The sequence below is a fragment of the Lissotriton helveticus genome, chromosome 5_1, assembly GCF_964261635.1.
Source record: "Lissotriton helveticus chromosome 5_1, aLisHel1.1, whole genome shotgun sequence".
Lineage (NCBI taxonomy): Eukaryota > Metazoa > Chordata > Amphibia > Caudata > Salamandridae > Lissotriton > Lissotriton helveticus.
The window spans coordinates 793,038,144-793,062,329 of NC_136065.1; the positions used below are offsets into that span (position 1 = coordinate 793,038,144).

At 46.6% G+C, this 24,186-nt stretch overlaps 1 protein-coding gene across 2 annotated transcripts in view; it reads left to right on the top strand.

Annotated features, from left to right (window-relative positions):
* The window catches only part of TBATA (thymus, brain and testes associated), a 211,979-nt gene that overhangs the window by 27,066 nt on the left and 160,727 nt on the right, over positions 1-24,186 (top strand). For both annotated transcript variants that reach the window (XM_078643256.1, XM_078643257.1), the window contains exon 2: positions 9,657-9,713. In XM_078643256.1, the coding sequence (XP_078499382.1) occupies positions 9,667-9,713 (47 nt within the window). In that variant the 5' untranslated portion in view covers positions 9,657-9,666. The remainder of the gene's footprint in view (positions 1-9,656; positions 9,714-24,186) is intronic.

Consider the following 24,186-nt stretch of genomic DNA (forward strand, 5'->3'; position numbering starts at 1 on the left):
GGGAACAGTCCAGCCCGAATTGCCAAGCCATGTCTTCCCTGGACCGGAATCAAGCATCCTAGGACCGGTTTCTGGCTATCAGCCGTCTTCAGCCAGGATAGCTCGACTCCAGTGGCTTAGTGAGCACGGGACCCACGTCTGGGCATACCCTTCCCACATAGGGTGAACAGCAAAACACACAAGATGATGGACGGAATGTTGCACAATAGCAAAACATTCACCCCCAGTCACAGATCTGGGTTTAATCCATTGTTATTTTGCTCACCAAGCCACCCCAGTTCAGACATGGCCATATGCAAATCAATCTTGACCCTGTGCCTCATGGGAACAATCCAGCCCGAATTGCCAAGCCATGTCTTCCCTGTACCAGAATCAAGCATCCTAAGACCGGTTTCTGGCTATCAGCCGTCTTCAGCCAGGATACCTTGACTCCAGTGGCTTAGTGAGCACGGGACCCACATCTGGGCATACCCTTCCCACATAGGGTGAACAGCAAAACACACAAGATGATGGACGGAATGTTGCACAATGGCAAAACATTCACCCCCCGTCACTGATCTGGGTTTAATCCATCGAGCTGCATGTCCCCCTATAGTAAGTCAGAGCTAGGAGGAAGGACATCTGTGCACTTGAAGCTCTCTCTTTGAGTTCACCCTCACTTCATAAGGCACAACTGTGTACAAGTATATGGTCTCTGACCCCACCAAATCAGACACTTCTGGACCTATGAAAAACTCTGCCAGGAGGAAGGACTGCTGTGCTGCTACCAGAACTGCCACCCTGGTCGACTGCTGTTCTGAAAGAACTATTTTACTTCTGTCCTCTGCCCTCTGCCCTGCTTAGGAAGAACGGGACTCTTGCTTGAACCCAAAGTAATCTCCAAGGGCTTACTGTCTTGCCCCCATTTCTAATACTCAAGGATATGAAAGCCTTCCCTCCTGTGCTTGGTCCATTGGAAGTGGATCCAGGTGGTTGCTCCAGTGGATGACACGTCCTCTGCTGCCTGAGGTAGAATCGACTCATCACAGCTGTTACAGAAACAGAACCGTCACATCGCACTTGGAACCAGCGCATCGCCTCCGGAACTGAGGCATAGAAACCAGCGCATCACTGCTGCTGCAGGAGCAACGATCGATTCATCCCGTTGACAGTGTGGAGAACACCGGAACCAAGGCATCTCGGAACCGGTACTTTGTCTTCGTAACCAGCGCATCGCCATCATTGTGCAGAGAAAATCAAAGACGTAGCTCAACTGCAGGATCGACACCAATGCAGTACTCGGCTTCACCCTGCATCTTCCAACCAGGATCAAGGCATTTTCATTCAGCGGTGCCTTGCTTTGCTACTGGCCCACGATACATCCTGGTCAGCCTGAACTCTTGACTTTGCCCTGGTCCTGCGTGACCAAATAGCCCCCAAAAGCGCTTATTGCTTCTGAGGACTGTTTTTACTTTTAATCTTTAAAATTCATACATTAACTTTTTATCGTTTTGGTCTTGTTTTATTTAAAAAACACAATCAATTTTCTAAGCTGGTGGAGTCTTTTCGTAGTGTTTTCAGTATGTTCAAGTGTTGCACAAATATTTTACACCTTGCCTCTTAAATTGAGCATTTCTGCTCTGTGCCAAGCTACCAGAGGGTGAGCACAAGTTAATTTATAATATGTATCTGACTTACCCTGACTAGGATTGTGGTTCCTACTTGGACTGGGTGCATATTACTGCTAACCAGAAACCCAATTTCTAACAGCCCCATTCCTGTGAGGCTGGTGGGGCACACTGGAGGTAGGGAGCGCCAAGCTCTTTATTACACTTCAAAGGGTGCTCTTTGATAGAGAGAGATCAAAGAAGGGCCAGGTCTTATATCAGGAAGGAGATGTGTTTGATAAGAGAATCATAAAAAGTAGGGTTGGGTAACCTTTTGATGCATGTCCCTGTGGCTGACATCCAAGTGTGAAACTCTAGTCTCTTCCATGGCCTGTGTTTGGAGACTATCAGATCTGGAGCTGCTCCTGCTGTGACAGAAGAAGGGCAGAGGAGAAGGCACTTTAAAAGGAAGCAGACCCAGACTCTAAATCACTTTTGTTGTTTGGAGATGGACTGTAAGAAGGAGAGTCCCAAAAGTGTCAACTGTCAAGCAGCCAGTCAGGCTGTGCAAGGAGGATAAGCTCTACAAGAATTCTGCCTATGACCAGGACTGGTAGCCGCAGCCTGCCAGTCACCCAGCTGGGCGTGGGTTTATCACCCATGGAATACAAGACCATCTTCCACTGAAGCCTGGAGCACCAGTGCCTGCCTGCCTATTTGTCAAGACCAGTGTGCCATGTGAGGAAGAGGACTGCTGGAGGGAGCAAGATTCAGTGGGGGTTGGTGGATCTTGGCAAATAGATCCCTGTAGTCAGGTCTAAGGAGACGGCTGCTGTACCCAACGGGTCTAGCCCGAGTGCAGGGAGAAGTCAGCGGCCCCTGTATGTCAAGTGGAGACACCGTGAAGATCACTGCTGTGCCAATCGAGCTGTACCATTGTACAGATTAAGGACGGTGAACCTGTATGCCAGAGGGGACCACCAGGAAAAGGCAATGTCCATGGTCTGGATGAGACAGTCATCCTGAAGACGAGGCCACCAAAGCGAGCAGAGTGGGCTTAAGCTCTGACTGAGGTCCTGCTCCTGGAGTGTTGTGCCCCCTTCACCTCTCAACCTACAGAGAAGATCCCAAGAAACTTACCAGCATTGGAAGAGCATTGAGGATTCACCCGTGTTGCCTCTGAAGGCCCACATGTGAGTAACTCAAGAAAACAAGACTGTTGACCATCCCAGGCAGTGTTTAAAGAACAGAGGCAGCAGCTTCAGTGTCCATGAAGGGGTTGCGCTCAGAGTCTTTGGTCGTTTAGATCCTGCTGGTGCAGTTAAGACTGATTTTTGGGTCAACCGGCCTGGGGGAGCTTGCCTGCCATATAGCGTTTCGGTTGTGGAACACTTTTAACATTAATGAAGAGGTGGAGTTGGACTCCTAGGACTCAAACTAATAGTGGAGCTGTACCTGAATTTTCCCAGTAGTGAATTGGGAATAAACACTACTGTTAACGAGGACCCGCGTGTTAAACTACTAGAGCCCTGACCTCAGGGGATTGTGTATTGTTTGTGAATGGCTTATTTTTACTTTGTGTCCATGTAAATACTCCTTTTTTCATAAAAGCAAGGATTTGACTGGACAATCATGTTTTGCTGTTGCTGATCGTATTTTGAGTTGTGTGTCTGTGTTTGCCCTCCTGTGTTAACCCTCACAAAGCCTTAGACTGCTCAACCCACACTACCACTGAGCATCAAGTGCTGGAGGGGTACTTTGTCCAGTTTCCCAAGCTCCACAGTAGGTGAAGCCCCGGAACATCAGGAGTAAAAGGCCTCAAACCCCATGGTTGGGTCCAGTAACTCCTGCTTGCCCTGTAGCCTTCTGAATGAGGCTCTGACACTGTCTATATGAAAGATGTTACTACTTCTTTCTGCTTCTTTCTCTCACACTCTTAGATACGCTTTTATACTATAAATATGCAATATTACTGAGAAGGAGCTAGTCTACCCTGGGCATTTTGATTCAAATGTAATTTCTCCATGTCTCCATTCCAATTCATCAGTTTTAGCGCTAAGGATCTTAACACAATGTTTAATATATGGAATATTAGGGAATAATTATTGCGCATGTAGAACTGAATAATGTGCATTTTAAGGCAAATTGCTACAGAAGAAATAAAGATCAAAAGCATACTCAAGCGATGAGAGCAAATATAAACTAATTGAAAATTGGTAAAAGAGAAGAAGTTCAAACTTAACTACATAGTACATTCTACTGCCTTTTGGATCAAAATGTACTACGAAATTGAGTAAAAACATGTCTTGCAAGTGGTTGGTATTGAACAATGAACAATAGCTATAATGGTTTTCTGAATGTGAAATACCTTCATCCCAGGAGCTGAGTTAATGGGAAGTGCCTCAGACTCGAAGGCTATTTCCTCATTTTAATATCTAATAGTCTCCAACTGTAAAAAAAGCAACTTGGCTTGCTTTTTGACTTTGGGCATGGAGCAACAACAGCACGTGTATTTTGAGGCGTTCTCCCAGTAACCTTCAGGACAACCGACATTTGCTTGCACAGTTTTGCAAGGACGTGTTTCATCTTGTTTACAGAACTGGACATCATTCGTTACCTTCACTCACACCTTACTAAAGTTTGCATAATTTGAAATATTGAACTTTACTCGCAAGTGATTCTCCAACACGGCAGTACGTATTTGAGGAATCGAATTCAAACTTATCAATGAAAATTAAAGTGACCCCTTTAATTTGCCAGTTCTAACCAATTTTTCCAGGCCTTTATTCTGATGCTGCTGCAAAGGAGACTTGAGTTTCTGCGTGGATCCCCCCTTTTGGAAGTAAATTACCCATCTTATTTGAGCAAATGGATTTGTGATGAGACTAATTTCCAGACCACCACTCCACGATTCGTAGGCCAGACATTCCCTATTACATTATATCTTCGGAATGACCTTTGTGAATCAAATAAATCATAGCACAGATGTCAGTACACCAAATGGATGCTAGGACTGCAAAGGAGGATATATAAATACCGATGGAATTGACAGTTGCCTTGGGCTACCCATTTGCCATTGTCATTAATGTTCTGTCTTAGCCCAGACCAGGATTTGGAGAACCAAAGTACCACCTGGAAGGTCAAAGATTTGCAGTAAAGCTTCTTTTTCTGTGGAATCAGTCCTTGCAATCGCAGACATAATGCTGCAAACGAGCACCGACCACCACGGAAAGGAAATTGATTTAATTGCCAATGTAAATAGTTCATGGGCTAGAATGATGTAATAAACATTGGGCCAGGGTTTAGCTCACTTGCATTCAGGGCTGAACCAGTAGTGGGGTGGGTCACTAATACTCAGAAGATTCGCACGCTTTAACAACCAGGGAATTAATTTGATCTGTTTATTCAGTTAGAAGAATCACTTTAAATGTATGACCCTTTTTAGAAGCTCATATGAAAAGTGTTCCCAATGTGATTTAAGTTCAGTTATTATGAGGCCCTGGCAAGATGAGCTCATAGTATACACGAACCGAAGAGGCTAAGCGCTTGTCTTTACTTTGGAGTTGCCGGCCAGTCCAAATTTTCATACACCTCTTAAAGGAGCGATTTGAGGGGTGCTGCTTAAAGATGTCTCAAGTGCCTAAAGAGAAGAGGTGTGTATAGATAATGTGACATGTTTACAGTAGAACGGGGTAAAATAGCAGATTTTTATCCATGGATCGTATGTGTAATGTCAATGAAAAATACACTTAATATATGAACTACACTTGGATTGTTGTGTAAAAATTGGACCCATGCATAGAAAATACCTACATCTGCGTGAAAATTGTACTCTGTGTAGAGGCGCAAGTATGAAGATTTTGTGAGGTTATTTGCCTATATTTTGGGAACATTTATAAATTAAATTTGATGTTTTAGCCATTCTCCATTGAAAAAATTATGCAAACATTTTAAGTGTAAGAGAACAATTACACATAGACAAAATCCAGTATTCAGGATTTATCTGAGATTATGCTTGCATAATAAAACATTTTGCACAGGCCTCAATTACATGTGTCTGTATGCATTATTTCACAGTATTTTCAGCGTTGAGGGGTGGAATGTTAGGAAGACAGCTCAATGGACATTTTAGGTTCCTGCTGGTCTTAGTTGCACTTTGCAGGCATTATGTCTTTCTAATATCTGTAAATACTGCTGACTCTGTGGTAATGAGATTGTACCTGGTATACATACACGCTATGATTGCTTCATTTACATCCACGTCCCATTGATATAACTGAGTAGTTGCAGCTTTTCGGGCACTCCCTTTTTTAGGGTTCAAATCTCATGTTTTTTTAACAGACTTTGACCCAGAGTAGGAGAGTATAAGGCAGGAGAGGGGAATAAAAGAGGAAGAGAAAATATAGAAACACCGATGAATGGAGAAAACAGAAGTGAAAAAAACAAAAGAAGAGAGTGTAGGAAGGTGGATACCTGACTATGGTTACCCCAGATTTTTTGCCTAGTGTTTAGCTGGTTTTCGACTTTGTTGGCCTGGGATCCTGCTAATCAGGGTCCCAGGCTATCTGCTCTCACTGTAAAATGGACTCCATGTACTTTAGGTACATACCTAATTGGATATTGGGTCACCCTATGAGCCCCTGTATAGGGTACTATAGGTACCCAGGGCATAGGTGCATCCAAGGCCTACCAGGGGCTACAGCATGTATTATTCCACCCCTGGCTGGCCATCCAAACTGACACAACTGGCTGATCACTCAGCTGGGGCAAGGTTGTGTAATCACCCCTTGCTTAGGTATAGTATTCCTATATCTAACCTTATATCTAGACACATATACACCTATAAGTCACTCCTATGGCAGGCCTTAACGATCCTGGAGGCAGAGTGCTTGGTTTTATGTGAGATGAGGCTCTAGCAAGAGGTGAGCCTGTCTGCAGCTTTCGGAACCATGTCCTTATAGCTGTTCTAGGATATAGCCATACCATATACTCTTAAGTGCATTATGAACCTCGCTGTTAAATGCTAACTTTGGTTTGGCTTTATCAAAACATGTTGTGTAAGGGGTCATACGCTTTGGAATACTACCCCCTCGCCAGTTCTGGCTAGGGGGTAGCATTTCACCCTTCTAGAGGGAGAAGACATGTTGTTCCTACTAATCCTGGTTAAAGTTAACCAGAGCCCCAGCATCACAAAATGGATGCTGCTGCAACAGACACAAGTCTGACCTCCTGCTGCTGGGAGTCCTTCCAGCGAGGGAGGCTTGGACAATAGGTTCCTGTCTTGGGAGGTGCTAGCACCACCCCAGACAGGCCGTAGTGTATTGGGGCAGGGAGGGCTGAATTAAACGAGACAGTGCCTGGGGCACACAAGGTGTCCCATGCACAGTCCAGTTCAAACCAGTGCTGAGGCACTCCAGCCCCAGCTCTGGCACGAAACTGGACCCATAGGAGGGACCTAGCAGGTAATCCAGTCCCTAGATTTGGTATATAGGTAGGAGCTGAGTCCCAAACTTTAGATTTATCCTGACTGAAACTTGAAATGAAACTCTGGACCTTCGACGTTCTACCTGAAGATAGAAGACTGAAGAATCTCCCTTGTGGTCAAGGAGTGACCACCCTGTGTAAGCAGGCACCATCAAGCGATCAACGGGTTGCTTTGTCGACACTCCCGCCGGAGCCCGTGCACAGAGCCTGACAAGACTCAGAATTCCAGACTTCCAACAGCCCGATCCACAGTCACAGCAAAGCTGAGACCCGTGGAGGCAACGAGAGACGTGGGACTGGCCATCTTGGAAAGCCAGTGTATTGCTTTCCATGCAACTTCTGAGGCACCCTCGAAGGTGTGCATTGGGGATTGAGAAGCCCCAGCCCCGAGCACCAACTGCACTGAAGATCAGCCCTCCACACTCCACGAGTTCTGCGTGGGGCCCTTCTGCATTTTCCTACTTGACGTGTCTGTCCAGTCAATTGCCTGTTGGCTAGTGGCTTTTGTGACGATGATCCTTTAATTCTACACCACTGGTCTGGTTGCTCAAGACTGGCCCCTGCTTCCCTGAAAAGGAGAAGCCCATCAGATCTTGCTGGTCTGATCCAGAAGCCATCTTCGATTCCTGCGTGGGGTGCCTTTGCCAAGGCTTGTTGACTCCAATCCAGAAGCCGACACCGCCGACAGCGAGAACCTTTGTGGGACAGTCCGTACCCAGCTCCTGGTCATCGTTGACACCTCCTGGTCCACGTGGCTGCAGAGACAAGCTTCACAACATCACCTGACTGCTTCGCGACATCGCCTGGTTCCTTCCTGGTTCCTTCCTAGTCACTGGCTAGTGACCCAGACTCTGTCCCCTCTGCTTTCAGGTACTCTTCATCCTCGATCCGCCCTTGGATCCATCCGGACACCTCTCTCCTGGTCGCCTGCAGCATCTTCCTCCAAGGCTCCATAGGATTCAGCGACGAAACCCGACACACTTTGACACCTATGCACCCGCTTCCTGTGGGTGAGGTAACGCGAGTACTTCGGTGCTCCTGTGGGTATTGACTAACCTAGTGTCCTAGTTTCAAGTAGTAGTCCATCCGGAAGTGCCCTAAAAGAACTAGTTTCCAATTCTTTCGTTCCCATTCTAACTCTATGGTAACTCATGTGTGTGTAAAGACACTACACACGCATCCCGTGGGCCTCCTGCTCCCTATCCTTTGGTAGTACAGCGTAGCCCCAGCGATTCTCCAGGCCCTAGGCCTATCCTTTGTTCGTGACCTGGTTCTTATACCACTATTTTAGTATATGGTTTGAAGTGCCCCTAGGGCATTACTGTATATTGTGCAACTTACTGTATGATAATTAAGTCTCTTGTTATGTGCTTTGTCCTCTGACCTCATAAAGAGTTCAGAGGGGTTGTTTTAGAAATAAATACATATATATTTTATATATAACCTGTGTGGTGTCCTTTCATTTGGTATTAAAGGTGTTACATATGATAAAACAGCTGGCTTCACATGCTCTCTTGAGTTTAGCCTAAGACTGCATTGTCCATGCTACCACTAGGATAGCTGGTCTATAAGGTTGACTTTACAACCATCACCATAAGGGTTGTTTGGACTGATACAGGGTGCCCACTAGAATAGTGGACATCACATATCGGACCAACTTCTCACAGAGAGAGAGATAAAAAAAATAGTATGTGTAGGGTGGTTGGAAAAAACGGCATTCTGTGGAATTAGAACGTGCAGCCTTGGCATTCTGCAACAACCTCTCGTTTGCTAGTGCCAGGAGAGCGCTCTTATGAAAACGTTTAAGCCCCTGCCCTTCTTAGGTTTGACCTAGAAAGGGCTCAAGCTATCGCTACAGCCTTGGGTAATAAAAAAACAAATGGAAAATACATATGTTTATACATACATTGAAGGAGTGTGGGTCAGCCCTCTTCATTCATTAGTCTGTTCAACTACATTCCCATTCTGCCTCCATCTAAAATACCGTATCCTGGGGCAGTGGGTCAGCCCACTTCAGCATTTGCTTTCTTACACTATGTGACAGGAAGTTTACCTGATCACATGTACACACCTGCCTACAAAGTATCCACCTACAAAGAAGGGTGCTTCAGTACTCGGGGTGATAGGCGTACGCTTTAGATTTTGTAATGCTTTATCGGTTTTATACTTTTTAAGTTTAGTTATCCTTATCTGTTTAAACTGTACCTTCAAGTTTAGTGCTTCACATCCAAAAGTACCTTTTATTTGAGCCAATAGGAATCGTATTTTCTTATGATGTGCATTAAAACTATAAGAATGTGTTCATGTATATGCAGATTCTTCATTTTAAAGGTTTATGGCAAGTATATGGCCGACCCTTTAGGTGGTATGTGTTTTTCTTTTTGTAACACCAGCTTGCAGTAAACATTTAAAATAACTATTGCACTAGCTTGTGAAGCCCAGGTCCATTGTTTTTTGGTATTTTTTCCACCGGGAAATATAACTCTCTGCAGGAGGGCTGTTGACTGCAATAGCAATATTGACATTCACTACCAGAAGCAGAGCTAAGGTTTTATGCAAATAATTGCATTTTCTTTGTTGTTACAGAAACCGGACAATGGCCTCTGAGACAATCAATACTCGACCGGTTCTGCAGCAGGTGAAGTAAGTATACACAATATTTCTGCCTTGGAAACAATGGGCAGGGAGCGGCGCGTTCCCATTACAGGTTGGGAATGTGGCCGAGTCTGTTCACCAAACTGGAACTCAACGGAGTCCTTGCCATTACTGACCTTGCAATTATGCACTTTACAATACTTTGAAACAACGTTACTTACTTTTGTTGTGGTCTAGAAGCTCGAATGCCGCAGTCATGAATTCCCAGATACAAGAGGTACATGATACATTTCTAAGAAAAATCATGGCTTATTATTTATGTGATATAGAACATATTCAGGAGACTGCAAGAGGACGAGCAGATAGTTTCAAAAAGAAAAATTGCAATGTGGTGCATGGCCTAAACAGTGCCTTGAAAAAGGTGGGCGGTATCTACTGTTTGAAGCAGTTCCAAAGCATCACTGGCTGCTAGGCTCTGGAAGGATGGAGCCTGCCCGAATAGGTCCACAGAATATCAATTTGTGGTACATGGAGAACAGGAATTAGAATTTTAACTGTATTGTATTTATATAGCACTGACTACCCCTGATTAGGCGTCGAAGCTCTTTTAAGTGAGTAGCACGCTACTCCGGAACCCAAAGAGGATTAGTTATGGGTTAGTATAGGGAGATGTGTGTTAATTGAAGCATGTAAGGCTGTTAGTTGGATTGGATTGAATAGGAGCATGGAGGCATAGGATAATGGAGAGATAGTAGAGGGAAGAGTCTAGAAAGTTTTATTTGGGAGATCATAGTAGTAAGATGAGGCTTGGGATGAGTACATCGAGAGATGGAGGAGGGACCAGTTTCTAGAAAGGGATTAGGGAAATCATAGTAGTAAAATGAGGTTTTGGATACATGAGGGATGAATTTAGAGAGCATTGCTTGGGAGATCATGGTAGTAAAATAGAGTTTTCGTGAGCTGAGGGGGTAGAGTCTAGAAACGTTTCTTTTGGATATCATAATAGTGTGGTATGGGGAGCTTTGAGGAAGAACCTGGTAGGCAAGAGGCGCAAGTGGATGGATAAGGGACGGAGAAAGGGGAATGTGGGTCCTGCTCAAGCTCCTGACCGGGTAAGTAAGTTCATAACACCTTCTGAAAGATATCAGGATTGTAGTATGCTATTCTTTTGCCAGAGAACCATTTAAATAATGCTTACATCAACCACTATAACTCCCTTGCTAAAGAAGTATTTCTTGGTTTGGTTGACCTAGGGCACTGCAGACCTATAACTAAGACTCCTGTGTTTGCCAATATCTAGGAAATATGTTACCTTACAGCCCAAAAGATAACATGAGAGACCATAACTTTGTGCAGGACAAGCAATTATATTTTGAGTGCTCCATAGGAAATACAGCTTCCTATGTATGTTTCAGTGAACTACTGACAAATCCATATTCGGTACTCCATTGGCTCTAACTTGAGATATTACCAAATACTAACAAGTGCAGAACCTGACCCCTTATTGGTGCTATATCTTCCTCACGGATTGGCGCTACATTTCTAGGCTGGGCCGTTTCTAAATTGGATGAGCTATAGTCACTAATGTAGTACCTAAAGGATGTTCCTTGTTAGATGTCCAACTCAATAATTTTCAAAGACTACTAGCTTCCTTATTTAAAAGATAGGAGTCAAATTTTTAGAAATATGGTCACACTGCCCAAGTTATTTTCAATTTTTACCTCCGATTGGCAAACCTGTGAATGAGGAAGAAATTGCTGCTGTCACAATTGTTTGAGCACTGATATTTTGTAACTTTTTTTAGCAAGCTGGCTATACTGTGCCATCCCATCAGTCACCTGTCCTGGTTGACTATTTTTACTAGTGGCTAAGATCAGAAACGTTCTTTTTTTTTTTTTTTTTTTTAAAACCTTTATTGGTCATTATCATAAAGTACATTGCCTACTACCCCCATCCTCCCCTGCGAGGCCAGAAGCTGTGTCGTGTCATATAATGATGCTTATGCGTATCTAGCAAGGGGTGGACAGTTAACACAGCATGTTGCCTACAACCCGTTCGGGCCGGCCGCGTTGCATCTAACCGTGGGCTATCTGGGAGTCTTTATTTAATCAACATAAATACATTGCAGTAGTGTAGGCAATAGAATCTTGAGGTTACTTTTTCACTTAACTTTCAACTTCATAACATCTAAGTCACATTAACTTCCCCTAATGGGCCCACCATACACAGTATGTGGTGTGATGGATCATACAGTATGGAGTACCAGTAAAGTACAATGCAGCAGTATAGAGTGCTAAGTTCTCATAATGGTATAGAGGCGCACTCCATAGACATTGTTTATTCTCAGGGAACGTGTAATCCTTGCCGTCCGAAGAGTTCAATGTCGTGTCGTGCCATAGGTATGTTGTAGGTAGTATGTCATGTAGTCATACAGGATGTGGAGCAGCAGAACTGGGGGGTGGCTGGGATCATCGCGGTCCATGTCTTCCTTGTAGGTTCTGGCCTTAGTGCATGGGTATCATGAAAGGTGTGCTATGTGCTCAGTCATGGGGGGTGGCGAGGCTCGCAGTGTCTGGGAGGGGGGGGGCAGGTTAGCGGGTATGCGCTGGAGTTAGTCTACCGCATTACGCAGGGAAGTGCGACCAAGGGGGGGGGGGTGACGGCGCGGACATTATCACTTATTCCACCGTCACACTCCTCCTCGGATTCATCGGTGTTTCGTGTGTGGAGTAGATACGCAACAAGGGGGCCCCACAGGTCCTTGGGACGTGAGTTACGCGGTAGCAGCTCAGCGTAGTAATGGAGTTGTTCCTGCCACGTGCTCATGCTATGTAGCCAGTCCTTAAATTTAGGAGCTCACCCCCTAACCCATCGACATGCCACCTGCCGTTTAGCCAACAGGAGGCTCAGTGCGAAAAATAGTTTATGTGTTTTTAATGTTGGGATAGTGTGTCCTAGCAGAGCTAATTTGGGACAAGGGTCTGTGGGTATGCCGATCATCTCAGAAATAGCCTCAAACACCTCTATCCAGTATAGGGCCACAGCTCGGCACCTCCACGCTAAGTGCATGAAGTCCGCACCAGGTCTACCACATCGGAGACAGCGATCATTGTCTCTGAGCCCCAGTCGGTGTAGCTTAGCAGGCGTGAAGTAGAGTCTATGCAGGAATTTATAGTGTACTAACCGAAGACGAGCGTTTCCTGTCACTGCTTGGGTATGAGAGCAGCTCAGCTCCAATTGTTCGTCTGTCATGGAGCAATCAAGATCCTCATCCCAGTCTCGTCTAGCCCTGAGCGGAGGAGGGGATGGAGCTATTTGAACATGTTTATACAGCATAGAGACCACATGCTTTGGGGTATCCGTCTGAAGTAGGGAATGAAGTGGGGCCATGGTTTCTGGTTCGTCCGGAAAGTTGGGTGTAATGGATTTAATGTTTTGCCGAAGCCGAACATATAGGAAGGTGTCCATTATTGCAGGGGTGTGAACTCCAAAGAACTGCTGTGCAGTGCGAAAGGTACCCTGGAGGTACAGTTCTCCCCAGGTATGGATAGCTAGTTTCGCCAGGAGCTTGCCCCCTATTTCTTCCTGTGCAATACTCACACGGGGGTCGTTTGCCAGTGCCATCAATGGTGAGTAGAAGAAGTGTACTTCCATATGTTTCGCTATACGATTCCAGGCCCTGACAGTGCAGTCTACAGTAGTGGGGTCTTTTTCTCCAGTACTGACAGTCGTGTAAAGGTAACCTGAAGGCTGTTCCGGTCTCATGTAACCGTCTTCAACCGCCAGGTGGGCCATGAATGGTGGGGGGTGGAACCAATATGAAGCAAAGTGCCCTTGGGCACAGTCATAGTATTTGCGGAGGTCGGGGACCTCGAATCCCCCTTGGTGGTAGGGTAGCATCAGCGTCTTCAAACTGAGTCTGGCCTGTTTGCCGCCCCAGATGAGGCGTGACAGTTGTGAGTCGAGGGCGCGGAAAAAACATGAGCCAGGGTGATAGGGTATGTTGGTGAAGAGGTACAATAGTTTGGGGAGTACCACCATTTTAATCAGGGAAATGCGGCCCGCCATGGACAGTGGGAGGTGTATCCATTTAGTTATGGAATCTGTCAGTTTATCTAAGGTAGTTCCATAATTGGCCCTGATAAGAGCCTCGCGGTTTCGGGAGATGGTGATTCCTAAGTATTTGACTTCTTCAGATTCCCACACCAGAGGGTAGTCTAGGGGAAATTTCGTAGTCTTGTCAGTCAAGGGGAATAGGGCCGATTTCGCCCAGTTTATTTGCACTCCTGCTATTGCCCCAAACTTAGTTATCTCCCGAAGCAAGGGATTTAGATTTTCCTGAGGTTTGTTGACATAAAGGGTTATGTCATCTGCGTATAACGCAATCAGCAGTTGTCGTGTCGGGTAAATAAGGGAGCGATGGTTGTGGTGCTGACGGAGTTTAGCAGCCAGGGGTTCGATGGCAATCGCAAAAAGTATTGGGGACAAAGGGCAGCCTTGCCTGGTTCCCCTACGAATCTCAAATGGAGCAGAACGGGCCCCATTAAGGAGCACCGTTGCTTGGGGTTTATGATACAATAACCGAATCCAGTCAATAAAGTTAAAAGGGACTCCCATCCGTGCGAGTAGTGCAAAAAGGTAATCCCATTCCAGGGAGTCAAACGCCTTTGTGGCGTCTAGGAATACGGCAGCTGCCTCGCAACGGGGGTTGATATCCTGCAACACTGCTTGGAGGGTGCGTAAGTTATGTGATGTGGAACGGTTAGGGACGAATCCTGCCTGATCTGGTAGTACAAGCCTTTCCATTAGGAGATTGAGACGCGTCGCAAGTATTTTTGCTAAGATCTTACAATCTGTGTTCAACAGGGAGAGGGGCCTGTAGGAATCGCAGTGTTCTGATGGTTTGCCTGGTTTCAGCAGTGATGTTATTAATGCTTCCCGCATTGTGTGCGGGAGTGAGCCGTCCGCCAGTGCTGCATAGAAGACTTGTTTCAGTATGGGCGCTAGTATGTGTATGAAGTGTTTATAAAATTCGATCGGCAGGACATCCGATCCGGGCGCCTTACCAGACTTCATGGCCATGATCGCATCCCTAATCTCATCGAGTTCAAGCTCATGGTGGAGGAATTTTTGTTGGGATGGCCCTAACCAGGCAATGGCGGTATCTTCTAGGTAATCCTGGAGGTTAATCGTGCCAGTGCTGTGTGAGGTGTAGAGCGATGTGTAGTGGTCAGTTAACACTCGGAGCTGTTCCAGGAGGTCTCGTTGTGGTATGTCATGCCTGTCGAGTAACGAGGGGACATAGTTTTGGTACCGAGGGGTTCTAGTCGCAGCCGCCAGCGCTTTGCCAGGCCTGTCTCCTTCCCCAAACATCCTAGCAGTGAAGGGCCTCCCCAGGAATTTACATTCTTTCTCTGCCGCCTCTGAGTATTCATTCAGTTTTTCCCTAAGCTGGGCCTGGGTTGCGCCATCTCTATCCCCCTGCGCCAATTCCCGTTCTAGCAGTTTAATCTCAGTTTCCAGTGTGCGTATGTCTTGTCGCAGTGTCTTTAGAACTCCCCCCCCTTTGGCTATGCAGGTCCCCCTGATCGTCACCTTAAAGGCCTCCCAAACAGTAGTGAGACTAGAGACTGAGTTGATATTACGTTCGAAGAACTCAGTGACCTCTTGCTCCAGTTCCGCAGCAAAGGCAGTATCAGTGAGGTGTGCGGGGTTAAGGCGCCAGTTTAGGTAAGGGGCTACAGTGATGGGCACCTGCAGGGAGAGAAGGACCGGCGAGTGGTCCGAAAATTTTCTCGCCAGGTGTTGTGCTCTGATTAACCATGGGGCCAGTCCTACTGACAAGAATATATAGTCCAATCGGGCCCATGTGGAATGGAAAGCTGAGTGATGAGTACCTTGCCTGGCAGAGGGGTGCAGGTGTCGCTACGCGTCTACCAAGCGGTGATCTTTCACTATTCCCAACAGTGAACGTTGGGTATTCGTGTAATGAGAGGCCTGCGGACATGACCTATCCATCCCAGGAATTAAGGCAGTATTGAAGTCGCCTCCCAGCATCACGTGATCAATCCCCAAGGCCTGTATTTTCCCCCACATCGTGAGAAGAACATTAGGATCATCAATGTTAGGACCATAATAACATGCAATCAATATCGTATGTGCGTGAAGTTTCCCCCATATCATACAGTAACGACCCTCAGAATCTATCTCAGTCCCGGCAAGAGTAAAATTAGTCCCCCTCCGAACCAGAACCGCCACCCCTCTTGCATAGTTAGAATAGGATGAAAACACCTTGCACGAGGACCATTTTGAGGCGAATGAAGGGGAACCTTGCGGGAGTAGATGTGTCTCTTGTAGCATGGCAATGGCAATCCCATGTCTGTTCAAATATCCCAGAATCTGTCTTTTCTTCCTCGGGTTATTCAATCCACGTATATTCCAGGAGACTACATTGAACTGCGAGGTTGGTTGCGTTTCAGTTAAATCCCCCATGGTACAATCAGAAAATATATATACCTAGGGTCTACAACATCCATGTGTGTATAACGTACGGCAACGAGTGTGTGATACGATCCCGAACTTCTACTGTGACATGCCCAACATCTAGAATGACTGTCAATTAGCACGCTCAAGTATGCAACATGTTGAAATATTATCCCACCCACACCGGCATCCCCAACCCGCCGGGTATACAGAATCCCTCCCCCCATAGACATCCCTCCCTCTCCCCAACTTGGAAACAAAAGTAAAGACAAAGTCTCCCCTAGTCTGCAAGCAGAAGGGGTATTTGGGGGTTCGCCCATCGGGGATCAACTCCAGGGGGCGCCCAACCTGTCCTCCACCTCCCTACTTGCACCCACACGGAGCCAGGCATGCCCCCGGGCTCACTACGTGGGACGGAGGTGGGTGATCAAGCACCAAAAGTTGTTTAAACCGGTTCATGTAATTGCCTGAAAGTGTACCTCACCAGGTTACTGAAGTCTTGTTCGTTCATACTCATCTTGGATGTGGTAGACGCCACTGCAACAGTTCAGTCTTGGTGGTTCATAGGCGATGCGGATCTGGAGCGTTGTTTTTCAGCACTCCTCTTATCCTTGTCTTTCTTGTGCTGCTTGAGGAAGTCTTCCACCTGCTGAGGATTGTGAAAAAAGAGTTGTTTGCCTTGGTAGGAGATTTTTAGTTTCGCCGGATAAAGCATAGCGTATGGCATCTCTTGTTCCTGAAGTTTTTTCTTCACTCCCGCGAACTTCTTTCTAGCCTCCTGTACTGCCGGGGTGAAGTCTGGGAAGAAGGAGAGCGTGGTATTGCAGTATCCTACAGTGCCGATCTCTCTTGCCCGTCTTAGCACCGCATCCCGGTCCCTATAGTTTAGGAATCTCGCGATGATGGGGCGTGGAGGGGCCCCCGTTGGAGGGCGCGCGGCCAGGGACCTGTGGGCTCGCTCAACTATTAGGTGCGGGGAGAACGACTCCTTACCAAAGAGTTCGGTGACCAGATTCTCGATAAATACCTCCATTCTTCCTGTGTTTGTGGTCTCCGCCAGGCCCGTGATGCGAACGTTGTTTCGGCCGGACCTCGCTTCTAAATCCTCATTCTTCTCAGCAATGATTTTCAGGAGCTTGTCCATTTGGGACTATTGTCTGCCCGCCGAGGTGGCCCCATCCTCCAGCACAGAGATCCTTTCCTCCGCTTCGTTGAGTCTGGAGTCGTGGCTTTCCAATTTTGAGACCACGCTATCCATGCGAGTGTTGATGTTGTCAATCTTGGAGTCAATCTTGGACAGACTCTGTTGCATGTTAATCAGCAAGGCTTTCCAGTCTTCGTCTGGGGGGCCACAGGCCCCAGGGCTACCCTCCGGGGCTTGTGTGTTTTTGGGGGGTCTTTTAGCCTCAAAAGGTATCTTGGATTGTTTGGCGTCGTTGCGCCCCATGTCGCGTCTTGGTGTCCGTGAGGTCGACGTGGCGGCTGGGGCCCGGGCGTTTGAAGGAAGCTGTTGGGCCAGTGGCCTTAAAGTTATTGGGACTGGGTGGTGTAGCGGCCTTTGTGTGTCACGCGAGGGTGGGCGCAGGCCTATTCTGCACGTGGACCTGAAGACGGAGCGCGAGTCTGTCAGTGGCAGCGGCAGTGAGCGCAGAGCAGCTTAGTCTTCTTCGTCACCAGTAATCCGGGCAGGGAAAGGCCGCATTCCAAAATATGGCGCGTGATGACACTGTGCGCTGTGAGTTAAGGTAGGGTGCGGGCCGCAGCAGCCAATGGTCCCAGAGGAGAAGGTAGTGACACAGCTGGCCTGTGGCGAAGTCTACTTGGGGAGAGAAGCAAGGCCGCCGGTCGTCGCAGTCACCGGCAGTCCGCGGTCTCAGCGACCACCCGGTAACCCCTCAGGCGGCTAGGGGCGACCAGTGCACCAGCTGTTCTTGTCCTGCGGGCGCCCCCCCGCAACACTCGTCCAGGCAGGTCTTACTTGCACCTCCTACCTCACAGGTGTAATCTCCTCGTCCGCAATCGCCGAGAGGCGGGAAGGCCGCAGCTGATGGGCAGGTAGGCCCCGCTGTCCGTAGGGTGATGCGCCGGCCTTCTCACAAGGGCAGCGAGCCGCGGGGGGGCCGTGATCCAGCAGCGGGAGGGTCCAGCACCAAGGCGTAGGTCACTGGGGTGCTTGGGAACTATTTGGCAGGCAGTGCAGTTCGCTATGCGGTAGAGCGCCGGCCGGTATGCAGTCTCGTTGCCGGGCCGGACAGGCCCCGCAGCCGTTCCCGCCAAGGGATTCAAAAGACGCGCTGCAAAGTTGCCGCTTCCTCACAGGCAGGGCTCACCTCGTTCATGCAGGGGTCTGCCAGCTCCGCCGTCGTCTCCCCAGGATGTCCAGCTGCGCCGGCAGCCTCCGCAGAGCACAGGGAATGCCGCCTCGACCAGGCCTCAGAGCCCCGGAGTTTCCCGGCGCACCCAGCCGACCAGGCAGCAGGTCGCAGTCCAGCGCTGCAGTCCGGTCCCAGAAGATGGGTCGGTATCTCCTCTCCCGTTCAGGCGTTTCGTACGTGTGTACCACCGCTGAGATCAGGGGGCCGCAACGATCCCGGTTCCGAGGTGTCTGGGCAATATTTTCCGGTCAGGAAGGTCTGAAGGATGGACTAACGGCTCGATCCGACGAGAGCCTCACTACAGTGCGGCCATCTTGGTTTGGCGCCACCTAGCGCCCCCTAAGATCAGAAACCTTGGTAGAATCTTCAACTGTTACTTTCCACGAAACCTCCTGTGAAATAAGTTGCTTTTGTCAAAATCAGGAGAATTGAAAGCCTTAAAAAGGATACAATACTCAAAATGTGTCCCATGCCACGTCAGTTTGGTTTATTCCAAAATACTGCACATAGGCCTGCCCAAAGGCTGCATCGCGGGCCTTCAGTTTGCTCAAAATCAAACTACAAGGCAACATCTAAACTTGTCCATAAATACACCGTTTTGCCATGGTTTAGATCTCTACACTAGCTATCTCTTCATTCAGAAACATTTGGGGAAAGATTACTCGCGCACAGGCCTTCTACATGAGTTCATTAAAGGACAACATCATCTACCCTTGAAAATTAACTCGCCACTTCACTAATCATGGCCTCCTTTTAACTCCTTTGGCTCATTAACAGCTCCTGAGTATTTTATCTGCCAGGAGGAACTAGGGCTTGCCTTTACAATTGTTTACAGGAATTTTAAAATCAGGAGCACTTCAAATATCCCTGTTTTTCCAAGCTACAGTGTCCTACTTAGTTTTGTACAACCCCCTCCAGGCGTATATTTTCTTCAGTTCCCTTTCACCCCCCCCCCCTCTCTCTTGACACCCCAAAGCCCCCTCCCTTCTGAATAGCATCTGCGTTGAAGCACAGGAATCCTATTACTGAGGGCATGTTGATGTTGGGTATGCGGAAATACATAACTAACACAATTTTGCATGGAGTCCAATCAAACTCCAGAAAGATCTCGCTCTGTCTAGTTTGCGGAGTGATATGTGGAAGGAGTGGTACAAGAATACTGACAAATCGCTTTTCAGTCCTCCATATCATTGGCTCTAACTTGAGATATTACCAAATACTAACAAGTGCAGAACCTGACCCCTTATTGGTGCAATCTCCTCCTCACAGATTGACTCCACAGACTATCGCCCGACAAAAATATTGTGTTCTCAAATTTACAAATGTATTGCTTTATTAGAATTAATATTAGTAATCTACTATTATTATTAATATTAGAAATCTACTCCAAATAGGGCGGCATTTTGTAAATGGTATTTTGAACACAGTGTTTATGATGAATTATATTTCTGACAATGATATTCTGATAAACAATCCTGAGGTATACTAATCTCCTTGCAATGTACAAAACATGTACTCAACAGAGTACAACAAAGCAGTATTTATTTTATGACAGACACAAGTACAATATTGAGGATCCGATCTCCATATCCCTCACTGGATCCCTATGTACAAAATAAAAATGAATGCAAAAATCAAAGACCTTCTTGGAAGCAATTCCTTTCACATCATTTCTTCTGAACAGCACCCATGGGGTTTCACAGCTTTCCTTGTTCTATTTTCTATTGCAAAATCCATCTACCCACTCAATCACCCATCCACAACCCACCCACCCATCCATCCATCCACCCATCCATCATTCCATCCATCCATCATTCCATCCATCCATCATTCCATCCATCCATCATTCCATCCATCCATCATTCCATCCATCCATCATTCCATTGCTTGTTTTTGAACAATGAAGACCGACATTTTTATTTAATTCAAAACATGAATCTCCGTACATCGCTCAGTAGTCAGTTCAGAGGCAGTGGAGACTGATACAGGGTTGGCGTGACTATCATCTGTCATTTGTTCTTCTGTAACCCAATCGCCACAGAAGCTGAGTCTCCAAGCCAAGCAGAGTGAGCAATGAAGCATGAGCAGGAGAAGCCATTCTGCTTGTACACAACATGTGTGCTCTGTTACAGCGTTCTAGCTCCCGCAGAGCGTGGGGGAAGCCTGCCTACCTCAGCCGTCCGTCACATCCAATGTTTCAGAAATGAGGCATAGGATCCTTTTGCTTCAGTAAACATAACATAACATAACATAACATAACATGTGTATTTGTAAAGCGCACGTCCACCATTACGGGTATCTTGGCGCTGAATAACAGATGTTTCTTGTTACCCAACTCATGGAGATCCTAGATGTGACCTTAAACAGCTCTTCTAATGTCACAGTTGAGTTCAGTGTTTCAGTGTTTGCTCAACAGTTCAGTTCTGAAGCGCTATAGGTCTTGTAGGCACCTTGTGTTTTCAGGGAGGTCGAGCTTCGCTAACATCAGTAGAATAAGTAAACCCCCGTTCAAGACATTACCTTAAGATGTGAGGGACCAAGGCTGTCTGAGACTCTACTAAAAATACCAGTCACATGAATCAATATGCATTCTTTATTAACGTAGCCAGTACAAGAGAATGAGGCTGAAGTTGTGAGACATGTATTTGTACCCTTACATGCTAGAGAGGAGGACGTTCTACGTAATATATTGAGAGATTAATATCAAAGGCCAAATAAAAATACATTCATTGAAATAATGTGTACTGTGCGCATGACATCTGATAGAGGTGTTTAGTATGATGACTTATTATGGATGCACATGAATAAGGTCTCTTGCTCTTGGGGCGTGACTTATGGGCAGTGCTTAATTTATGCCACTGATTATGGGTGGGGGGCACTGGTGATCTTTTTGGGATGCTAGGGTTTCGTTTTTCAAACTCAGACTTCGACCCAGAGCAAGAGAGAAAGACAGAAAGGTGGAAAAAAAGAGGAAGAGAAACAATGGAAAACAGTTACAAAGAGACAAAGCATGAATACAAAAACCTGTAAGAAACAAAGAGTGAGGAGGAACAGAGGGGTAGCGAAGAAAAGGAGGCATGAGGTGGAATCAAGCAAGGAATTAGTTGTATTCAGCAGCCCCAGCATTCGTCATTGCTTGCAGTTGCCCAATAAAAAATCTTTGGGACCATGCACTTTTACAAAATTAGGAGCCATGTATGGGGTATAAGCAATGTGCGGATGCTTAGGAATCAATTTGCAATCGGATAACCATATCTTCAAAGATGTACTTGTCCTATGTCACACAGAATTGACCTCGTTCAAAAAGGGAAACCATGGAACACTCTTCTTAAGGAATGCCTAAAATGTATTGTTATCTGCATAACTTATTATTTGATAATAAACATGAAAGTGGACTTGAATCATGCATGAAGTTGAGATAAAAATGGTAAGACAAGCAAGAGTCGCTTGTTTCAGATGCTAAAAGTTCCCGAAAAAAAGCAGTCTGAACGGTCTTCCGCCTGTTCATTGCATTATGTTAAAGCTTTTTAAGAATTTAACTGGAGAGGGCGCACTCTCATTTTCTTGGATGAAGCTTCTGTAGTCCTATATACAACCTCGAAGTATTAAGTTCCAAGCTTTTCCTCGTGACTTTAATGATTCAATGGGCATTTATTTCCCCATCTGAACTGGGATTCTAGTAGAGTTTGACTAAGACTTTTCAGTAGTCAGTGAAGGGTACGATGTGTTAAATCTGAATACCTGTTATGGTTTAGAAGAGTTTGGGAAGAGATTGTTTGCATGAAAACATACACAGAAAGGTTAAGCAGAGTGTTATTGAATTTTTTGAGGATTGTGAACATCCATGTTTATATTGACACTGTTGGACTTGGCCCTCTCGGCAGGGTCACCCCCAAACATTTTGCCTTAGTCTGCCAATTTTGCTTAATTCGTTTTTGGCCTTAGGAGTCTGTGCACTCCATCACTGCTAATCAGTGCTAAAGTGATTGTGCTCTCTCATTTAAACATGTTAAAATTGGCTTACACCCCATTGGCACATGTAATTTACTGATAAGTTCATAGTAAACTGGTACTTTATGTACCCAGAACATGTAAAACTCCCTTTTTATTACATATAAGTCACCCCTAACGTAGGCGTGTAGGAGAGTAGGGTCTGCTATCCTATGGTCACCCCAATTTTTGCTTTTTGCTTCACTGGTTTTCGACTTAAAGTGGCTGTGGGCCTGCTAATCAGACCCACAGCCTGCTGTTCTCTCTCTAAATTCACAGACATGTACTATAGGTACATAACCAATTTTGTACTGGACACCTTGTCAGCCCCTGTACCATGCACTATAGGTGCTCAGGGCATAGGTGCATCCAAGGCCTACCAGGGGCTGCAGCATATCTTTTGCCACCCCTGGCTGGGGCTTAAATCGACACAACTGGCTGTTCACACAGCTGGGGCAAGGTGGTGTAATCACCCCTTGCTTAGATATAGTATACCTATATCTAAACCTATATCTGGACACATATATACCTATAAGTCACTCCTATGGCAGGCCTTTACAATCCTGGAGGCAGAGTGCTTGGTTTTATGTGGGATGGTGCTCTAGCATGAGCTGAGCCTGTCTGCAGAGGTCGGAACCATTTCCGTGCAGCTGTTCCAGTGATACTGCCATACCATATACTCTTAAGTGCATTATAATCCTCGCGGTTAATGCTAACTTTGGTTTGGCTTTATCAAAACATGTCGTGTTTGGTGTCATACACTTTGGAATACTACCCCCTCGCCAGTTCTGGCGACGGGGGTAGCATTCCACCCTTCTAGAGGGAGAAGACATGTTACTTTACTGAAAACGCAGTTAATCCTAACCAGAGCCCCAGCATCACAAAATGGATGCTGCTGCCACAGACACGAGTCTGGCCTCCTGCTGCTGACCGAAACTCGGCAGAGGATGCTTGATCAAAGGATCTCCTGTCACAGGGAGTTGTCACACCACCCCAGACAGGAGATAGTGGATTGTAGCAGGGAGGGTTGAAAGAAACTAGACACTGCCTGGGGCACACAAGGTGTCCCTGGGCAGATTCCAGTCAAACCGGTTCTGGGGCCATCCAGCCCCAGTCCTGGCGGCAAACTGGACAAAGGAAAAGGGGTGTAACCACCCCCTTCCTGGGTCCCACCCATAGGAGGGACCTAGCAGGTAATCCAGCCCCCAGATTTGGAATTTAGGTGGGAGCAGTGCCAATGCACATCAGATTATCCTGACTGAAACTTATGAAACAAAACTCTGGACCCTTCGAAATCCTACTCGACGTAGAAGACTGAAGAATCTCCCTTGTGGTCAACGAGTGACCACCCTGTGCAAACAGGCACCATCCAGCACCTCGACGTTTGCTCTGTTGCAGTTCCCGCCGGAACTCGAGCAACAGAGATCAACAAGACCCAGCGTGCCTGCTTTCTAAAAGCCCGATCCACAGTCTATGCAAAGCTGAGACCCATGGAGGCGACCTGAAGCGTGGTGTGGAAAAGTAAATTTTGCCATGTTCTGTGTCCCTACGTGTCCCCCATCTTATGTTGTATGTGCATGATTAATATGCATATGTATTCCCCATGTTTGATTAAAGACGCACTTACAGTTGTGTCCATCTCTAATATGCCAGTTTCCAGTTCTCGTGAAAGC